The following is a 22,234-nucleotide window of genomic DNA, read 5'->3' as shown; positions in this document are numbered from 1 at the left end:
TTGTAAAAATGTTACATGGAAGAAGAAGAAAAAATACGAGGCACTACACTTCTGTAAAACAAGAAAATCCTTAATAAAAAATATTAAAAAAAACCACATTCAATAGCTACTGAGAAGAAGGAATTGTGAAACTTTGGTGAGATGGGCATTCATTCTTGTTGAACATATAAAAGTAAGCCAAAGCTGAACACCTTCCACATTCTCTAGTACTACCCTGTGAAATATGCTGGTTTTTAATTTTTGGAGAACTATTTTAAGCAACATGTTTTGTATTTTTAAAAAAATATATGATCCCACCCTCCAGAAAAAGGTTAGTTCCAGCTTTTGAAAGCTCAACAGATAGGTCATTAAATAGCAACTTGCTTTTCACCATTCACTGTGATCATTTTAGGACTATCTCCAATCAACATATGCTTGTCTATTATCAAGGTGCAACAGTGTAAAAGAAGATCCTTTGTCTTATCAGTGAGGAAATGGTGTTGCTTTAGAAACCACACTTGAAATTAAATGGTGCAACGTGTAAATATGAAACCTTTATAATAAAATGATACAGATGACATAGAAGTATATAAAAAATAGTTAGCAGGATTAATAATTCACTAACTATTGCATGGCATAAGTCGCTAACTAATGTGCGTTGCCTGCCATTTAATAGTGGATATATCTGAAGAAATATGGAAATTGGAATAGTTTAATAACTTTCTATATGAAAGATGATGAGACTGCCTAAATGATTAAAAGGGAGATATGTTATAATGAACTAAAGCCACTCGAGTGTAAGGTAATTTTAATTCAAACCTCCATCTGCTTATGTATAATTAAGACTCATTTAACAAGTTAATGCCTAACAGAGAGAACTGATAAGTTTGGTATTAAAGAGCTTAAGAGAAGTAAATTAAACTGTCGAGTTGGAGGAGCTCTCATTTTAATTTCCTACACCTGAACCTCAACCAAATCTTCTAAGGGGGCATTTCTTGACTCTGCCTAGGCAGCCAAGTAGGAAACCTGAAAAGAACGTAAGGGAACTAAAGCCAACTCTCTTTTTTGAATTCTTGATACCAGGGTCTTGTTCGGGAGGCTGAGGGAATTTTTGCCAACATGAATATTTATTTAGCCCAAACTGCTCACTGCCATAGCATCTATATGACATTAAGAAGATACTTTGCATGCTGTCAAAATATTTATGCATTGCAGATCTTGCCAGAGGGGTTAAATAAGCTAAAAAATATGGATTTCTTTGAAGTGCAAAAAAAGGAAAAAAGAAGCAGGAGATTTTGAATTCTATGATATTCCCACTGCCTAAGTTTATTTTGTTCTTTCCACATACATCAAGGAAGTCCAGCAGTTAAATCCATGGCTCTTTTTCCATTTCTATTATACAATTTTAATTATCCCATTTTGTTTAAATTATATTTTCTTTTGAATCTACTGTAGGGATGGACATTTCTTAAAAATCACCCTACTGCTTAAAGTTCTCCCCACCTTTTAAAGTTGTCAGCACAGCCAGCCTTGCAACTAGCACTGAACATGTCTTTTGAAAAGTATTTGCAAAGCAGGTCTGAGCCTTCACTGCTGGTTTGCTATCTGCCTGAATTAAGACAAAAGATCCAGTTGCTGACAAGCGGAGGCAGCAAAATGAAAGGACTGCAAAGTCTGCATGGTTAAATAATACTTGCAGGTTCTTAAGTGTTGGCTCTGCCTAGGGCCGATAAAGATTCATAGGGATGAGTAGAGTTTGCCCCTGGAATAAAGCCACAAGAAACATGTTGGGGGGGGGGTTAAACAAGCAACAGCTTTATTTAACTACTAGGCGCTGCTGCCTCTGCTCATGTTGCTCACCAACCCCATCCTGCTTTGCACTTTCTTACTCAGCAGCCTGCAATGCTGCTGAGATGAAAATGGCAGCCCTGATAGCACAGCAGCAACTGAGCAGTATGGTTTCTGGGGGGCTGTTGTGGCCTGCCCTGGCTATTCCTCTGCTGCATGTCTGGTCCGGCCACCTGTGCCACTTGCTCGCTCGTCCGCCTGCCTGCCTGCTGTTCTGTCATCAGGCTGCAGTTGGTGTGGCCACCTATCACAGACCCTCCAAGTGCCCCTATTTTCCAGGGACAGTCCTGGATGTACAGAAGCTGTCCTGGTTTCTTGATTTGATCCCACAGCGTCTGACTTTTCCTTAAAGGTAAAGGGACCCCTGACCATTAGGTCCAGTCGTGGCCGACTCTGGGGTTGCGGCGCTCATCTTGCTTTATTGGCAGAGGAAGCCGGTGTACAGCTTCCGGGTCATGTGGCCAGCATGACTAAGCCGCTTCTGGCGAACCAGAGCAGCACACGGAAACGCCGTTTACCTTCCCGCCGGAGCAGTACCTATTTATCTACTTGCCCTTTGACGTGCTTTTGAACTGCTAGGTTGGCAGGAGCTGGGACAGAGTAACGGGAGCTCACCCCATCGCGGGGATTCGAACCACCAACCTTCTGATCAGCAAGTCCTAGGCTCCCTATTTTCACTGGAAAAATGTTGGAGGGTATGGAGTTAGGCGACCCCTGAGCCAAGGAGATAAGTAACCATACAACCTTTAGAAGACATATGAAGGCAGCCCTGTATAGGGAAGTTTTTTAAAAAAAGATGTTTAATGTTTTATTACATTTTTATGTATGTTGGTGGTTGGTGGTTTCACACAGAATCCCCAAATATAAGTGTCTATAGCACCCTGTGTTAACATGCCTTAGGCAGCAAAATGTGGCTTTGCAGGTATTAATGGAGTTAGTGCCTCCTATTCTCAGCTGTTGCCCAAGTGAGACTGGCATTGAATATCGCTGATGAGAGCACCAGAAGATCCGTAAGAGATGTGCTCTCCCTTGTCTGTCTTCCATGGCAGGTCGTACACCACAAAAGCAATGCAGTTTCTGAAAGCCAAGCTAGACTGCATCCAGATAATTTATCACATACATGCTAAGTGATGCTTATAGGAAGCCATTCACAATCTCATGGGCCTATTCTACTAGTCTTCTTTGACTATAAGTTGTTAGATATGATGGGCAAGGTCTGAACATGCAGATGGCAATTTGCACTGCTCCAGCCACCCTAGTCATATCCATGGGGTGCATAAACGGCTTTAAAACATGTAGTTTAGCTTTAAAATATGGAGATCTAATCCTCATAATACTTTTTTCTCTTCAGCATAAATTTAAAGCTTCAGTCTGAAGTATGGCAAATTTTAAAATTCTGTGTCCAATTATTTTAGCTTTACTGTTAGCAAAGGTTATTAAACGTGCTATTAATAATAAGAATAGTAAATAGATACACTTCTTTACCATGCTCTGCAGTCCCAAAAGCACCCAGAACAGCTTTCAGATCAATTAAAAAAAGTCAGGTTTACAATCTAAAAGACATGACGAAAAGCAAACAAAGTAGGAAAAAGGGCTGTGTACCCGTTGGGATGCGGGTGGCACTGTGGGTTAAACCACAGGGCCTAGGACTTGCCGATCGGAAGGTCGGTGGTTTGAATCCCTGCAATGGGGTGAGCCCCCGTTCCTCGGTCCCTGCTCCTGCCAACCTAGCAGTTTGAAAGCACGTCAAAGTGCAAGTAGATAAATAGGTACCACTCCAGCGGGAAGGTAAACGGCGTTTCCGTGTGCTGCTCTGGTTCGCCAGTAGCAGCTTAGTCATGCTGGCCACATGACCCGGAAGCTGTACGCTGGCTCCCTTGGCCAATAAAGCAAGATGAGCGCCACAACCCCAGAGTCGGCCACGACTGGACCGTTTACCTTTACACACCATACATTTAATGCACATGAATCCCTTCAAAGACTCCTGGGAATTAGTTTGTTGAGGGAATTGTAGCGATATGGGGGATAAACTAGTTCCCAGGATTCTTGTGCTTTCAATATATGGTATGTATGCAGCCAGGCATGGGAAGGGAAAATGCAAGCAGAGATAAAAATGCACTCAGGCACCAGCTTATAATAATGGAACAGGAATGGTTTGCATAGCCTCTCTAAGCTGGCCCAGGACATTTTGTGGTGTGAAGCAAAGAACAAGTTTCCTGCTCTCCCCAATTCCATGTACAGAAGCCCACTGGGTTGGCTGTTGAATCTTACTTCTACCTTGGCAGCAAGGTATAATTATCCAGTGCAGGGCTAGTTTGAGAGGTGCACAACAGGCCGGTGGCTTACATATAGCTCTAAGGGCAAACAGCTGTGTGTTTGTATGCTGCTCACCATCATCTGCTGCCTGAAGCACATGTCTCATTTCGCCTGGTGGCAGAGCTGTTCGTATAGACTGATGGAATGGCTGCTGCTAGGTGATAGTCAAGGGAGATCCAAAGGCAGCTGGTCTCTCAACAGAGCTAGTCCTACATCTTTAGAAACAGAAACCGGAGAGCAATACCAAGAAGCAGCCTCCATGGCCTAAGTCTGCAACTTCAGACAGTTATTAATCAGGTACTTTCATTTCATCCAGATGGAGCCTGAAACGTGCTGTGTCTGCATGTTTCTTTGCTCTTTGGCAAGAGTTTGGGGTCTCTGAACAGGGATTTTTAATATATTTTTTTACTAAAAAAAACCCTAACCCCCTTAATTGCTGAAAATATAATATTCCTCAAATGAGAAATAAAAATCTGTTTTTTGTTAACTACATGAAATGAAGAGCTTTTAACTTGGCAATCAATTGTCTTCATCTAAGAGATATTAATGAGACCCCTTCCCAACATGCTGGGCTTAAAGCAACTGCCTTCTTTTGCTATAGCCCAAATTTTATGTTGCATTTTTTAAAATAAAAAACAACAATCAACATTAAATAAATTAGAGGCAGACCAATAAAACCTGCATGGCAGAGAACTACTTAACATATATATGTTCTTGATTAGCCACCTGGAAGGTAAAACCCAACAAAAATACAAAGTGTAAGAAAAATACTGGCATGAGGATTCCTGCATGAAAAATGCCTTTTGTCTGTGCAAGGCAGTTGTTTTCCCCATATAAATGTTGACAAGTAAAAACACACCAGTAAAAGTATCTCAGATTGCTAGTTCTTAGTAGAAAAAAAGTTTCTGGTGAATTTTCCAGTACAATCCTATACATGTCTATGCATACGTTAAGTCTCACTGAATGGCCTTACTCCCATGTACATAGGAGAGCAGCAGCTGTGGGAAAAGGCAACTTTCCTGCATGGGATTATTAGGACAGGAATTGAAAATAAACTGCTCCTATCATATTGCCATTACACAAAACTATGGTGCAACTGTACTTGAAATACTATGTGCAGTTCTAATTGAACCACCTAAAAAAGTATATTGAAAACACAACCAAAATGATCAAGGGGATGGAGTAAATGAGGAAAGTTTACAGCATTTGGGACTTTTTAGTTTAGAGCAGGGTTTCCCAAACTTGGGTCTACAGCTGTTTTTGGACTACAACGCCCATCATCAATGCTGACCACTGGCCCCGCTAGCTAAGGATGCTAGGAGTTGTAGTCCAGCAACAGCTGGAGACCCAAGTTTGGGAAACCCAGGTTTAGAGAAAAGGCAAGGAAGAGGTGACAGGATAGAAGTTTATAAGATTATGCACAGCATGTAGAAAGTGGATCCAACGAAGCTGAATGTTGGAAGATTCAGGACAAATAAAAAAGTACTTATTCACGCAACACATATTTAATATGGAACTCGCTCCAACAGGAGGCAGTGAGGGCCATAACTTGGATGGCTCTAAAAGAAGATTAGACAAATTGATGGAGGACAAGGCTATCATTGGCTAGTAGGCACAATGACTAGGTTCTACTTTCACTCACAGAGCCTCTGAGTGCCAGTTGTTGGGAGTTGCAAGTAGGCAAGGTGTGGTCGAGGTCCTTGCATCTGGTTGGCCAGTGTGAGAACATAATACTGTAGTAGATGGGCCATTGGCCTGATTCAGCAGGCTTGGCTTAGTTTCTTAGTAGGATTCCATCCTAAGTCTAGCAGGTGGTTTAACGTGGCGGCAGGTGGCTAAGCAGGTAAGCTGCATGTTTAATGTGCATTTTTCATTTTCTTTTTCTTTTTTTTAAAAAAAGCATGGACTTAGATGCCTTTGAGTTAAACTCTTGAAATCAGAAAGATGGCTTAGAAGTAAAAGAAGTGCTGCCTCAATATTTTATATTCTTTTTGCTTTGTTTTGTTTTGATCTTAAGACATTAGTAATTCTTTAACAGTAGACCAGAGAACTGACATGTCTTGTGCAGTTTGTTTCAAGGCAATCTTTTCCCAAGCAACTGGTGTCAATTTTTAATGCTGAACACAGCATTTTTAGCATGAAAACCTGTTAAAAGAGAAAAAGACATGACACATTTCATGTTTCCATTGATCTCACAGGGAAAAATAAAAGTGCTTTTTTGCAACCGAAAACCAATTTTCTTCCAGGAAGGGATAGAAGGGCCAAAAAAAAAAATAATGTTATTCAACTGGAAAGCATATCACATTATTTCCCCAAACATATCTCAATTACATATTTATGACTATTTATTATCCACCAACATTGAAGTTTTGCCTGGTGTGATAAAAGTTTGCTACAGTTATTTCCTTCATTTTCTGATTGCTTTGGGCTCATTACTTGTACAGGCTGAATATTAAGTCTGCCAATAATGATAGCAGAATTGCATTATTTTATTATGCTTTAGCACTCCTACCTCACATCTCATTTTTTTCATTAATAAATTAAGGCTTTTAAGACCTAGAAAAACTATATGCACTGTTTCATATACCACACAACAACTTTAGGTTGAGTACTGAGTCCACAATCACCAGAAGCAACAACTGACTCTTTTTCTGATGCAAAACTAACTACTGGGGCTCCTGCCTTAAAATAATCTGCCCAACCCAGCAATATTATAGAAAATCTGCTGAAAAACTGGGAGAGTAAATAAGCATTCATAGGAATGCTCATAAACTAGTTCACATATTTGACATTTTAAGCAGAGTTCTCAAATATCACGTATGCAAGTGGAATTTAAATTAAAATCAAAGGAGCCCTTGATCATTTTTCTTAAAGATAAGAAATAATTTATTTCTCTTCAGTCTTCACAAATACCACATATCACCTAGCTACACAACCAATGCCATTAACATATCACTGAAGAGTTTCTTACCAACACTTTACTTGGACAAAGACAATTGCGATTTAAAAATTACTGTACAATGTGCTGTTGGATAAAATGCAGTTCTTGAGCTTTATGAGATGTGGCATGTGGTTTAGAAACAGACAGAACATACAATGTTAAAAAATTTAAACTGCCAAAAAGCAAGAGTAAGGTAGAAAGGATTTTGTTTTGGCATTGTAGTTTTAGTAAAGTATTAAAAAAGAAATCTAGAGGAAAAGACCCGGTTTTTAACTTCCAGTACATAAAATTGGATACGAAAGTAATTAGTTCCTCCTTTTTAAGTTTTGCTTTTTCCTTAAAATAGAAATCAATATTATGAATATATTGCAGAGTAAAGAAAGACTGCAAAATTACCAGTTAACGAAAATACTATTGTATGAAAAACCAAATGTAAATTTACCAAGTAATTGCTTACAAAAAAGATCAAACTATAAACAGTCACAAAATATATAAAAAAATGCCACTTTGAACGAGGCAATTGTACTCTACCGAAACTGGTAGTAGACTTTTTTTTTCCAGAATAGACATATTCATACTGTAGTAACCGATAAAAAAGCATTGTGTACTTTTGTGTCGTCCGGAGATTTAGCACCATGTGTCATAAGTTCCTGGATAGTCATCCAGTTGTCCAAGATCTTCTTGTTCCTCTTTTTCATCATCTTTTTGTGACTGAGTTCAATGATGTTAATTTCCTTTTTGCCCTCACTGCTGCTTTGAGGGCTCTCTTTAAGACACTCTAGTCTGCTACGCATCATGTATTCCCGCCGCCGCCTCTGCTCCTTGGCTCGCACCAGGTGCTGCTTCCGTTCCTCTTTGCTCCAGTAACGACCCATCTTCATTTCGCTCATTGTATCATCATCCGTCGTCATCCCGCTGCGCTCCTCTTTAATCTTTAAGGCACGTTCCTTCAGGATTCTGTCTCTTACAGGTCTTTTGGTGATATACCTCGTCCCGTCGCTCCTTATTTTCACTTTCCACTCCATCTTGGGCTCCGCACACTTCTGCGAATCTTTGCACATGTTCACTAGGCTGAGCTGGCTCTGGGCATATTCCACAGCAGATTTCTGCTGTATCAGCTGCATATAGCTTTGATAATGCTTAGCGTGTGCAGGGATATTCCCATACCTGTATGAGGAGCCATGATATGGGGACAAATAAGGAATCTGCTCGGGGCTCTGCCTTTCTTGCTCTGTCGATTTGCTACTTTCTGAAACCGTTTCCTTCTCCTCAACAGAACTGTTTTGTTCAGCAGCTTTGGTTTTGTTTGGCGTTGTCTCCCTGCCACTCTGCCTCGAAGACAACTGGTTAGCCACAATGGTACTCCTGAGGTTTTTCCTATTGGTGATGCTAATCATCCGCTGGAGAGAACTATCAGGGGATCGCTCCACGTTCAACGGAGTGCTTCTACAGCTCTCTGCTGTGTTGTAAGCGCTGGAACTGTCTTTGTCCGATTTCTCTGGGTGCTCAATGATGTCGTCCAGTTTCCCCCCTGGAAGGTCTATACTGGTGTTATAATTCCTGAATGTACCACCCTGCAGTGCCCAAATGTCTCCATACTGGTCTTTCACTTTTTGAAGCCGGTGAGCCTGCATGATGCTCTGACACTCGAGCTCAATGTTCCTCAGTTCCTCATTGAGCAGCTGCAGCTCATGCTCCACCCCGTCCTTTTTCCTTCGGTTGCACTCTATGGTACTGCTTGAGTAATACAAGTCATACTCGCCGTGCTTTCGGATCTTACACTTGAGTTCCAGCAGCTGGCGAAACCTTTCGCAGTCCTCCTCCTGGTTACCAACAAAATCAGACTCAATGTATTCCCCAGACACTACGCTCTTGTTGCACTGGAGCTCGAGGCTTCCCAGAGGGTCCGGGCTCTGCCTCAGTTCCTGCTGGGTCTCTGGGGTCGGCTTGTTCTGCTCTTCTGGTGCGTTTTCTTGCTCTGAGCTCTCGTCATTGCGCTGGCTTTCGTCGGTGGGGCCCACTCCACTGTCTTTCTCGTTGTTGTTAGATGATGAGGTAGCAGTATCTGTTGTGCCGTCTTCCTCTTCGTGCTTTTTAGGCTAGAAAATCAAAACGGCCCACAATTAATCTTTATCACAGGTATTAAATTAAATATCTTAAATCAAGTTCTCTTCTCTGTAGTCACGCCCTCCCATCAGATGTCAAACAGATAAACAACTACACAACTTTCTGAAGACATCTGAAGGCAACCCTGTATAGTGAATTTTTTTAAAAAAAGTTTTATTGTGTTTTTATAAATGCTAGTGCCCGGGGCAACCCAGTCAGATGGGTGGGGTACAAATGAATACATTTTGTTGTTGTTATTTTATTATTATTATTAGACTGCTGGCAGCACCTGCATACTTGTGGAAATGAACATGCTCCTGTGCAAAAGGGTGGGAGAGAGAGCTTTGAATTTGGAACAGGAACAGCTGCATTCAAACCTTGGCTCATTTATGGATTTACTGATGTGACCTCAAACAAATCACATTGTCTTAGCCTTCGTTCTTCTTTCTGTATAGCATGTGAATAATAGCAATCTAAGTTAAAGAGTTGCTACAATGACCAAAAAAAACCCCAACTGATTGACATGTACATTTCCATCAACATGTCTTGAATGCAGCCCTTCAGACCACTTCTCCAAGCCACTCCTAAAACCACACTCCCTCTTCCCAGGCCAAAGCCCTCTCCAGCCCTGCTCCATGGCCTCCTTTAATGCTGCCAACTTGCTACAAGGCCTAGTCCAAAGTGTTGGTACTAACAAATAGGGCCTATACAGCTCAGGATTAGGTTACTTAACAGGCCACCTTTTGCTTTATATACCCCAGCATCTGCAATCTGCAGAAGAGCTTCTTCTGCAAGTTCCAAACATCTCAGCAGCCTGCTGTACAACAGTTAACAAGGCCAGTGGGGTATGGGGAAAAAACCCAGCATAGAATATTGTAGGTGGATAGTATTTTCTGTGTTAGTTACTATCAGGGCTTTTTTTCCAACCAGAACTTGCTGGAACTCAGTTCCGGCACCTCTCAGGTGGGTGCCATTGCCATTCTAAGAGAAAGAGGAAGGTGTTCATGGTGAATTCCGATACCTCTTTTTCTAGAGAAATAGCACTGGTTGCTGTGTTTTATTATAATAACATATATAAACATTTTTTCTACTCTATCAACCACTCTGGGAACATAAATAACTACAGGGTGTACATGTCACTGAGAAGAAAACTGTGCTAGCAGATATTTGAACTTGGATGTGCATTCAATGCATGCTCATGTTCTGTATATTCCTCTCTCCACTTAGCTTCTGCAAGACTGCATATCCAGCTGCCAAACATTTACATATACAGTGGTAACTCAGGTTAAGAACTTAATTCGTTCTGGAGGTCCGTTCTTAACCTGAAACTGTTCTTAACCTGAAGCACCACTTTAGCTAATGGGGCCTCCCGCTGCCACCACGCCGCCACCACGCGATTTCTGTTCTCATCCTGAAGCAAAGTTCTTAACCCGAGGTACTATTTCTGGGTTAGCGGAGTCTATAACCTGAAGCGTCTGTAACCTGAGGTACCACTATACATACATACATACATACATGTGTGTGTCTGTATTGCACTGGCAGAATAAAAGCCAAGAAAGGTTTGCAATAATGTGTACCAGCCAAACAACATCAACAACAACCCGTAACAGAAAGTGACCCTCGTGGATTACCACCGCCTTATCCCTATTGATGAATTTCAAATTATACTAGGAACGCCATCCACAGTGATGGGAATACTATTTGTACCCTGGGTGCTATTATAACAGATATTTGTGTTCATACTGGCTCTGTACCAGTAGAAACTGGCACCATGGTGTGCTCTGCTGAGAAGCACGTCTATTTCAAATGCAAGTTATAATTGTGGCATGCAGTTGGCAGTAATTCTGTATAGCTGACTCGGGTGTCATAGGCTGAGGGCCCAATAAGGTAGTTTGTCTGCCAAATTTGTAGAGGATGTATTTGTCATTGGTGGTTGCCAGTCCAGATAATGTGTATTGCGCGCGCGCGCACACACACACACACACGCACACACACAGTAGGTATCTCTTGCTCTCATTTGCTGCACTCCTAATGATTTTGTAGAAAATTGCTAATAGAGGTTCTCCATTTCGAATATACCAGTAAGGGAATTATATGTGTCACTGTATTTTCCCTCGGAAAACATCTAGTTAAACTCTAGTCTCCCATATAGTTAAAACAAAATGGTCTGCCTTCTTTGGCCATTATGTCAAACATTTTTGTGGATCCCTTTTAACTCACCCTCCATTAACAGCACCTATTTATTTCACCTCTAATGCTAACAGCATTATGTGTCACAGCAGTGAAGAGGGGCATGTTTTCTCCCACTCGGCCCACCACAACTAAACAGTAAAGTCATTTTGTCCCATTTCCCTTACACAATTTTCATCCAAAGTGCACGTAGTCTATTTACAATAAATCTAAGTGCACACAGCACCAGGCAAATGTGCTTTCTCCTTTAAGAGGTGTAATTACACAATTAAGCATAATGGCTAGTAATAATAAAACACGATGTGGGAAAATATAGGGTACCCATAACAGGAAACAAAACTCTATGAGGCTACACTGTTAGTAATTGCTGCTTTCCCTCTACCTAGACAGACAATGATGGACAAGGCAGGGGAATTAGTGACATACACATAAAGCCTCATTATTACCTTCAAGAGCACAAGCCTACCAGCTAGTCTTTTATGCACAGTTGTTAGAATAAATTGATGCCAATAGGTCACAACAGTTAGAATAAAAGCAATTAAAGTGTGTTGGAGTGTAAACTAAACTAAAAATGAAATCAAAAAGTTGACGGAAGGGTCTACCTGGCCAGTTCTGAGCCACTGCGTTGATGCCTTAGTGTGTCTGTCATTAGGATTCTCAATGAGTGCTTGACAGATACCCATGTGTTTGCTGATATTATAGCTGAGCTATAATTCTAATGTTTTCTCCCATGTTGTCCAATTTTCAGCAAGCAAGAGTGTTAAAGTTTCTAAAATGAGAATGGTAGAATCTAAAGTTTGCCTTAAGACATGGCCTTTGGCCTGTTTTCCACTATGAGGAATACTTTATGTGTATGATAAATGGTTCCTATATATCTGTAAGTTCTAGGGTTCAGCCTTGATATTAGCCTGTTGGAGACTTGTCCCACACTGACCCACAGTTGCCTATCATACATAAGACTCTCTCCCTTCAGATGTCTCGATTCACAGTTGTTGATTCTATACTGTGACTACATTTTGAAGTCAACAATTAATGAGAAGATCCAGATGAAATCTGCTGTATAGATCCTAGCCCAACCACAGCCATTGCTCAGCTTGAACTTGATACATCAGAGGCAACTTGTTAAATACCTGTCAATCTTTGGGATTAAAAGTAGGTGTGTTCCACATTGCACTGACCCACACTGCTCATTCCCTGTCAGAGACAAACATCGGCAGCTATACCGACATACACAGAAAAAAAGATTCCTCTGTGCTGCTAATTTCATGCCTGGCATCTATCACAATAGGGTTGGTAACCTGGGGCCCCAAAGACCAAACGTGGGCCTTGTCCTAATTTATTTATTTTTTTAAAAAATATTTTTATTCAAGAATTTTTCCATATAAACACATCATACATAAACATACAAAGACAAAAACAAAACAAAAAACATGTACCATTTCATATCCTAATTTCTTATACCTTCCTTCCCCGACTTCCTCATGCCTCCCTTTTCTATATTCCAAATTCTTATCAATTACTCAGCAAATCTTCCCTTATTTTAATTTAAATTTAAGCTAATCTTCCTTATTCTCCTTGTCTTAACCATTACTAATAGTAACCGTTTACTTTCCAATCCATCATCATTCTAACTTTCATTAACTTTGTGATATTTCTTTAAATAGTCCTTGTATTTTTTCCATTCTTCTTGCGCTGTTTCTCTTCCCTGGTTTCGGATTCTGCTCGTCATTTCTGCCAAGCCCATGTAGTCTATCACCTTCATCTGCCATTCTTCCAGTGTGGGTAGATCTTGCGTCTTCCAGTACTTCGCAATGAGTATTCTAGCTGCTGTTGTAGCATACATGAAAAAAGTTATATCTGTCTTTGACACCCCTTGGTCGACGATACCCAAGAGAAAGGCCTCTGGTTTCTTGGTGAAAGTATATTTAAATACCTTTTTAAGTTCATTATAGATCATTTCCCAGAATGCCTTAATCTTCGGGCACGTCCACCAAAGGTGGAAAAAAGTACCTTCCTTTTCTTTACATTTCCAACATTTATTGTCAGGCAAATGGTAAATCTTTGCAAGCTTGACTGGGGTTATGTACCACCTATAAATCATTTTCATAATATTTTCTCTTAGGGCATTACATGCCGTAAATTTCATTCCGGTGGTCCATAACTTTTCCCAATCAGCAAACAAAATATTATGACCAATGTCCTGAGCCCATTTGATCATAGCTGATTTAACCGTTTCATCTTCCGTATTCCATTTCAGCAGCAAATTATACATTTTTGACAGATTCTTAGTACTGGGTTCTAACAGTTCTGTCTCCAATTTTGATTTTTCCACCTGAAAGCCAATTTTACTGTCCACTCTAAACGCTTCATTTATTTGATGATAGTGCAACCAATCTCTCACCTTCCCTTTTAATTTCTCAAAACTCTGCAATCTCAGTTTGTCCCCTTCCTTTTCCAGAATTTCCCAGTATCTTGGCCACTTAGACTCCATGTTTAACTTTTTAACTGCCTTAGCTTCCATTGGCGACAACCACCTTGGCGTTTTGTTTTCCAGCAAATCTTTATATCTGACCCAAACATTTAATAATGCTTTTCTGACAATATGGTTTTTAAAACTTTTGTGTGCTTTAACCTTGTCATACCACAAGTATGCATGCCACCCAAAAATATTATTGAAACCTTCCAGATCCAAAATGTCTGTGTTTTCAAGAAGCAGCCATTCTTTCAGCCAGCAGAAAGCTGCCGCTTCATAGTACAGTTTAAAGTCTGGCAGGGCAAACCCCCCTCTTTCCTTTGAATCCGTTAATATCTTAAATTTAATTCTGGGCTTTTTGCCCTGCCAGACAAATTTAGATATGTCTTTTTGCCACTTCTTGAAACAGTCCATTTTATCCATTATTTGCAATGCTTGAAACAAAAACAACATTCTTGGCAATACATTCATCTTTATAACTGCAATTCGACCTAACAAGGAAAGCTTAAGATTTGACCAAATCTCCAAATCTTTTTTCACTTCTGTCCAAGTTTTTTCATAATTATCTTTAAATAAGTTCACATTCCTAGCTGTCATATTTATACCCAGATATTTCACTTTTTTAACCACAGTCAACCCTGTCTCATTCTGAAACCTTTCTTTTTCAACCTGTGTTAAATTTTTCTCCAATACCTTTGTTTTTGACTTATTCAATTTAAATCCTGCCAATTGACCAAACTCTTGAATTATTTCCAAAACTCTTTTCGTACTAGCTTCTGGCTCTTGCAGTGTAAGTACTAGGTCATCTGCGAATGCTCTCAGTTTGTATTGTTTGGCTCCGACCTGAATCCCTTTAACCAACTGGTCCCTCCTAATCATATTAAGCAAAACCTCCAGGACCGATATAAAGAGTAATGGGGAGATGGGGCACCCCTGTCGTGTCCCTTTTTCTATCTTGAACTCTTCTGTAACCACATTATTTACAATTAATTTTGCTTTCTGTTCAGAATAAATTGCACCTATACCATTCTCAAACCCTTGGCCTACCCCCATCCCCCGGAGGTTCTTCAACATAAAACTCCCAAGAAATGTTGTCGAAGGCTTTCTCGGTGTCCACGAATATCAAAACAGCCTTAGTGTTTATGTTCACTTCCAACTTCTCTAAAATGTCAATTATATTCCTTACATTATCCGACAAATGCCTTTTCGGGAGAAAGCCCGCTTGGTCCCCATGAATCTCCTCCATCAAAACCCTTTTCAGTCTCTTTGCTAAAACATCAGCAAAGATTTTGTAATCCACATTTAGTAACGAGATGGGTCGGTAGTTCTTAAGTTGGGTCTTTTCAACCTCTGTCTTTGGTATAAGTGTAATATAGGCCTCTCTCCACGTATCGGGTGCCTTCCTCCCCTCCATGATCTCATTGCAGACTTCTTTTAAAGGTTGTATAAGCCCTTCCTTCAAAACTTTATAATATTTGGAAGTCAGTCCATCCGGTCCAGGTGATTTGCCCAACGTCATATTTTGAATGGCATCTTCTATTTCCTGTGCTGATATCTCCTGGTTCAAAATTGTCTTACTTTCCTGCGAAATCTTTTTCAGCCCATTTTTCTCGAGGAATTGTTGTATATCTGTTTCTTTTTGCGGCCCTTGTGTGTAAAGTTGTCTAAAGTAGTTCTGGAAACAATTTCTAATTTCAGCTGGGTTGCTTATATTCTTTCCTTCCACTTCTATGTTTGTTACCGTGTTGAGTTTTTGTCTCTTCTTTATTTGCCAAGCCAATAACTTACCACATTTGTCAGCAGATTCAAAAGTCTTTTGTCTCATTTGCTTGATTTTCCACTCTAGTTCTTGATTCGTCAGTTCCATATATTGTGTTTGGTAAAATTTAATTTCTCTTAAAATCTCTTGTGATTTTGGCTTCAATCTTAGTTTCTTTTCCCCTTCTTTTATCTTTTCCAAAATTTTTTCCTTCCTCTCATTTTGTTTTCTTTTCTTTAATGTATTTTGTTGTATCAAAAACCCTCTCATCACGGCTTTACTTGCGTCCCATACTATTCTTTTTTCTACTTTAGTCCTGAGATTAATTTCAAAATAGTCTTTCAAAGTTTTTTGGGCCTTCTTGCAAATCTCCTCATCTCTAAGTAAGGTGTCATTCATTCTCCATCTAAAGGAACCAGTTGTTGTTTGTCTCATCACCATCTTTACTGCATTATGGTCGGAGAAGGTTTTTGTGCAGATTTCCACTCTCTTTATGTTCTGCGCCATAATGCTAGTCACCCAAATTTGGTCGATCCTTGTCCATGTCATTTTGGCTTCAGAAAAGAAGGTTCCCTCTCTTTCTAATGGGTGTTTTGTTCTCCATATGTCAATCAAGTCCATATTATCAGTCATTTCAAAAAAGGTCTTTGGTAGTCTTCCATCTTTTGTTACTACCTGTCTTTGTGCTTTATCCATATTTGTCGAAACTACTCCATTCATGTCTCCCATCATAATTAATTTATAATCCATATGATCCATCAAAATCTCATGCAACTTCTTAAAAAATTCAGCTTTCCCTTCATTTGGTGCATAAATTCCCACTATCAAATACTTCTCTCCTTGAAATTGAATTTCAATTGCCAAATATCTTCCTTGGTCATCTTTAAAGATTTGTTTCGGTTGCAGATTTTCCTTTGCGTAGATCACCACTCCTCTCTTTTTTACTCTGTCTGATGAAATAAATTCTTGTCCCAATCTCTTATTTGTTAATAATTTTCTATGTGCTCTTGTCACGTGGGTCTCTTGTAAACAAATCAAGTCCAATTGGTCTTTCTTTAAAACGTGAAATATATTTTTCCTTTTTCGGGGATTGTTTAGACCATTACAGTTCCAGGTTAGAAGTTGCAAAGCCATGATGGGGTTATTTAATTCCTCCTACAGCTCCCAGTTGTTGTTCGTCCTTTGTCGGTAGTTCCTTATCCGTATCTAGTGAGGGATGTCCTTGTCCTGGATGCGTCTCTTTCTGTAGGTCTTCTTCGTGTTCTCCCAGGAACTTGTCTTTATCACTCACAGTCTTTATTCTTCTCTTCTTCCCCTTGTATTTAAAAGACAGGCCTTGGGGGAACTCCCACCTGAATGGTATGTAGTTCCTTCTCAGCAATATCACCAGGTCCTTGTAGTGTCCTCTTGCGTCCAAAATACTCTTAGGAATATCTTTGAAGATCTCAATATGATAATCTTCAATTCGAAGGGTTGTTTGATAATGCAGATTCAATATTTTGTCTCGCTCCTCCTTTGATCTTAAAGTTATAAGACAATCTCTGGGTCGATTCTTCTTCTGCCTTGCTCCCAGTCTGAAAGCGCTTTCTATCTTAAATTCTTCTTTATTCAGCTCCTGCTTCCAAAAGTCAGAAAATTCTTTTGTCAAATAGTCCACCAGGTTGTCTTCTTCCTTTTCCGGCACAAGTCTGATCCTTAAATTTCTCTCCTTGCGTTGCATATCCTGCATGGAAAGTGCCAGTTCGTATTCATCTAGTTTCTTGAACACTGGTGGAAATTTTTCCTCGGCAGCAGTTGCAATTTCTTTAGCTTCCTCAGCTATCTTTCTTGTTGTAGATGATTCTTCCAGTATTTTCCCAATTGCTTCTGCATTTAAGTTCACTTTATTCCCAAGGTCAGTTATACTTTTTGTATTTGAATCAATTTTCCCAGAGATTTCTTCAATTTTCTTATTTGTTTCAGCAACTTGTACTTTAGTTTCAGCAACTTGTGCTTTAGTTTCTGCACCTTGCTTTTTTAATTCCTCCAAAGAGTCATTTATCTTCTCCAGTACCTTGGCAAATGATTCTTCTGTAGACATTGTTTTCACTCTTGCCTTTGGGGCAGCTGTAGTTCCAGAGGCTCCTGATACAGAAGCCCTTCTCTGCATGAAAGAGTCAATTTTATATTGTCTGCCAGATCTCAAAGTTGTTTCTTGTAAATCCCCTTTCTCTTTACCATCTGCCATAACAAAGTCTTTTAGTCAAGGTCATTCCCACACTCTTGAGCTGTCAAACAAAAGTTCTCAGATTTTACACTTCACTTGTTGCTGTAACAATTTATAAATCCTCTAGAGGGCGCAGAATCAATTTTTTACTTCTCCAAATAGTCCCACACTCTCCTAAAAATAAACAAAAGTTTTCCTGGTCCCTTCCAATTGTTCTTTTCTCTTTCTAAGGGATCCAAATCAATAATGTCCTGTAAGTAGCTTTACAATGCAACAAAATAAGTATTTCAAGTTGAGAGTAACCAAAGTCAATTAAAGATACTTTTTAACCTTCTTATAGTAACAGTCCTTAGCAGTCCGATCCCAGGTATGAGAACAGCGATAATTAATTCAGTTCTTTAAAATTGGCAGAAAAACACTTTAAAATCTTCTTCCCCCCCCTTCTGCCTTCGGGGAGGGAGTTCTTTGCTTTGGTGGTGGGTTTCTTAATTCCCACAAATTTCCTCTCAAGCAGTTACAGCTAGAGTGCCTTTCGCTTTGATCTTGCTACAGAACGGAAAGCAGACTTCCTTTTTAGTGCTTATCCGTCTCGGTGCCAGATTTCTTTACTTTTAATGTCCAATTGTATTTTAGCGGTCAATCCTACTCATGGATAGTTGTTTTTTTGATCCAATTTTCGCCGGAAGAAGTCAGCGCTCTCCGCTAATGGCGACGCGGCTTCGCTTCGCAGGCTGGGTGAAGACGACTCTCAGCACCGCTCCTCACACCCTCCGCTGATCCGCAGCCTTTAAAAAGGCTATTTCACAGCGTCGGGGGGGAGCAAAGGTGCCCGCCGAGTCTCCGGTTCACAGGCAACACGCCTGTGATTTTTAAGGGTCCCCGCTCCGCCGTGGCTGACAGGACCCGAACCTACGAAGCAGACCTCTCCCGGAGCTCCGGGTGAGATCCGCCATTAAGCGCTGGCGCTAACCGGAAGTCTGGGCCTTGTCCTAATTTAATGGGGGTGAGGAGACTGGAAACACAGGAGGGTAGGAGAGGAAAAAGGAAAAAAGGGTCAATGGAAGGTGGTATGTGTCATGGGGGTTGCTCCTCCATGCAAGTGGCCAGCCTTGACCTCTGAAAAGAGTGGGTTCTCCCTTCCCTGGCAGGCTGCTGGGCATGATCTGCACAGTTTTGCCCTGCCCATCACTGCTATGCAGTCCCCAACAAATTACCTCTGAGGGAATGCTGCGCTCAGAGGGGGGAAAAGGGGTTATCCCAGCCCTGATTCTGTTTCTTGTGCTGGGCAAGATACAGTTTTCCGGAATTTCCTCACAAACATGCTATGACCAGCAGTTGAGGGAGCTGCCTTTTAAAAAGGCATCATTAACTTCAACTACATTTTAAAAAACAACAACCCTGTTGCCAAGGGGTGTAAAAAGAACAACAGAGTAAATATGCATTCCAGAGTTAAGGTCTGCCTCTCAACTGGCAAGCATTGGTGTGAATGTGACACAGTAAGATTGAATAACAAGAGCTATGTCTTACAGCGTAACCGGTTGATTCCTTTCTTTGTTCAAAATGAACAATTTCAGCACAGAACATGTCGTATTAATTGTTCTTTATGGGTGCAAATCTCAATGCTTCATGTCACTAATTAACCCACATTATGAAGGTTTGTGGGAGAATGCAGAACTGAAAGAGAAAAAGTGCCTTTGATTAAGCTAATAGGGTTTGGGTGAACTGACTCTAATTCAGCAGTATTTATTACCACTGAGAAGACATGAGTTAGTCCCACCACTGCATTTATTAATGCAGGATCTTTCAAGAAGATTAAAAGCACTACATTGTCACTAGCCAATCTTCAGCACCGTTTTATTTAGCTCATTTACCCTGTTCTATGGGACACAGGTGGCGCTGTGGGTTAAACCACAGAGCCTAGGGCTTGCTGATCAGAAGGTCGGCGGTTCGAATCCCCGCGACGGGGTGAGCTCCTGTTGTTTGGTCCCAGCTCCTGCCAACCTAGCAGTTTGAAAGCACGTCAAAGTGCAAGTAGGTAAATAGGTACCGCTCCGGCGGGAAGGTAAACGGTGTTTCCGTGTACTGCTCTAGTTTGCCAGATGCGGCTTAGTCATGCTGGCCACATGACCCGGAAGCTGTACGCCGGCTCCCTCGGCCAATAAAGCGAGACGAGCGCTGCAACCCCAGAGTCGGTCACGACTGGACCTAATGGTTAGGGGTCCCTTTACCTGTACCCTGTTCTATAGCCTCAGTAAGCTCTAAAATGGCTTGCAAAATCTTCTCACAATAAAATCTAATTCAAGGCCAGTATCGGGAACAACAGCAACCCTGTGCTTATATGGAGCCACATTTACTTTTTCATCTTCTGCCCTCACCCTTGGTCTTTCCTTGTTCTCTACTAGGCAAGAGCTCTCATTGAAGACACCAGAGGCAAAGGGATGGGGACAAGAAACCAAACCTCACACGGCAAGTCTTCCCATGTTGGCACCAGCTCTCACTGAAGACTTCTGAGGCAAAGGAATGGGACCAAACAACTGAAACTTGCTCACCCCCCATGATATCCAGGCCTGTGTGTATGGAAATCAGTGTTGGTTCTGAGCGGGGGGGGGGGGTTGGTGAGGTGGTGGAATATATCAGGGGAGATGTGTGCTTAATGGCTGGAGAGATGGTATGCACAAATGCTGAGTAAAACAGAGAAGAAAAATGTTTGTGAATTGGCAGGGCATTGCTTAGGAAGGAGGGGAGTGGGCAAACCAAATTAATCTGGTGGGAAAGTAAAATAATAGGAATGCAAAAATGTATTAAAATCCTGACCTTCCTCCTCCTCACGTTTTGTCTTATACTGCAGATAGACCCCCCCCCTCATTTGTCACTATTTGTGGCATGTTAATGGCAACGCTCTACCGAAGCCTAGAAACAAAATTTCTAAATTTATCATTTGATTCCTTGTTTATTAAAAACGTGAACCTAGTAACATTTCAGACTCTACGTTCTGTGTCAAGCCTACCTGCTCCACTTCATTGCCTGCGTATTGCACTGCTTCATTATGCGGTTCTTCCAACATTTCCAAGTTTAACTCCTCTATGAATTCGTTCCTTTCATCATCCAGCCATCCTTCTTCCAGCTGTAAAGAATATATTAGTACATTACTTTCGGTTAGTGGGGAATGCATGCTAAAATAAGGTAAACCCAAATGGCAATGCCTGACTAGTTCTTTTTTTATCATAATGACTCTCTTTGGAATACTGTGGTCTTGGAGCTCATCTCTCAAAAAGGCAGAGGGGGGAAAAATGATCATTAAAAAAATTGGACTCTTAGGCCTTTTATCCCTTTTTGAAACATATCACCGATTTTCTCTCATAATGAGGAGGCTTGCATGCACAGAACATCATTTCCTTTCAAAATGTGCAGAAGGCATACTGCATAATACCGAAGCTGTCATGTTCTTTACTTCTAAGGGTACCAGCTTAAAAGAATCCAGAGATACTAATATATGGCCATGAGACAATTGGCTTCTTTCTCCCTAACAACCTCCACCCCAGTGTTATGCCTCACAGCCTGAACCTCAACAACATCCTCCTCATTGTGTATTTCAATCACATTTGTCTTATTGATTTCTCAGGTAAACTTCCAGTAGCAGCAGCAGCTACAACCACAACAACTACAACAACAAAAGAGTAATTGATTGACAATGTGCCTTTAAGGCATGTTTTGTTTTCCAGCTGTTCCTTAGGGATGCTTTTTTTAAAAAATAAAGAAAGAAAGAAATCAGGAAGTACTACTTTAAAATATGTTGGTAAACTAACTTGCCTAAAACAGAATGAAGCCAATTCTGGGCAATTTAACCCAGAGCATTTTCTGTGTGCATCTGAGTAAACTTTTCTGTATAGAAAGCTGAGGGGGGGGGAATACATATAGTAGGAAAGATGAATACTAGTGTCAATATTCTTCGTATCAATTGGATAAGTTGAAAGAGTTTTTGGTAAATAAATCCAGCCATCCTTGCTGGATTCAGAAGTAGGCACTCAGGAGTTAGATTGTCCCTGTTTCAAGTTCAGGGCATGGATATAAGGTAAAGGGTAAAGGGACCCCAGACCATTAGGTCCAGTCATGACCGACTCTGGGGTTGCGGCGCTCATCTCGCTTTACTGCCCAAGGGAGCCAGTGTACAGCTTCCGGGTCATGTGGCCAGCATGACTAAACGGAAATGCCATTTACCTTCCTGCCGGAGCGGTACCTATTTATCTACTTGCACTTTGATGTGCTTTCGAACTGCTAGGTGGGCAGGATCTGGGACTGAACAACAGGAGCTCACCCCGTCGTTGGGATTCGAACCGCCGACCTTCTGATTGGCAAGTCCTAGGCTCTGTGGTTTAACCCACAGCGCCACCCAAGTCCCTCCAGGGCATAGATATT

At 40.9% G+C, this 22,234-nt stretch overlaps 1 protein-coding gene across 3 annotated transcripts in view; it reads right to left on the bottom strand.

The window, feature by feature from the left end:
- Positions 1 to 7,002: 7,002 nt before the first annotated feature.
- Positions 7,003 to 22,234, bottom strand: part of PDZRN4 (PDZ domain containing ring finger 4) — a 219,549-nt gene continuing 204,317 nt past the window's right edge. For all 3 annotated transcript variants that reach the window (XM_053405574.1, XM_053405576.1, XM_053405575.1), the window contains 2 exons: positions 20,826 to 20,942; positions 7,003 to 9,183 (listed from right to left, as the gene is read on the bottom strand). In XM_053405574.1, the coding sequence (XP_053261549.1) occupies positions 7,657 to 9,183; positions 20,826 to 20,942 (1,644 nt within the window). In that variant the 3' untranslated portion in view covers positions 7,003 to 7,656. The remainder of the gene's footprint in view (positions 9,184 to 20,825; positions 20,943 to 22,234) is intronic.

Source organism: Podarcis raffonei, chromosome 10 (assembly GCF_027172205.1).
Source record: "Podarcis raffonei isolate rPodRaf1 chromosome 10, rPodRaf1.pri, whole genome shotgun sequence".
Taxonomy (NCBI): domain Eukaryota; kingdom Metazoa; phylum Chordata; class Lepidosauria; order Squamata; family Lacertidae; genus Podarcis; species Podarcis raffonei.
Note: the sequence above shows the minus strand (reverse complement) of the source record. Positions and strands in the feature narration are given on the sequence as shown.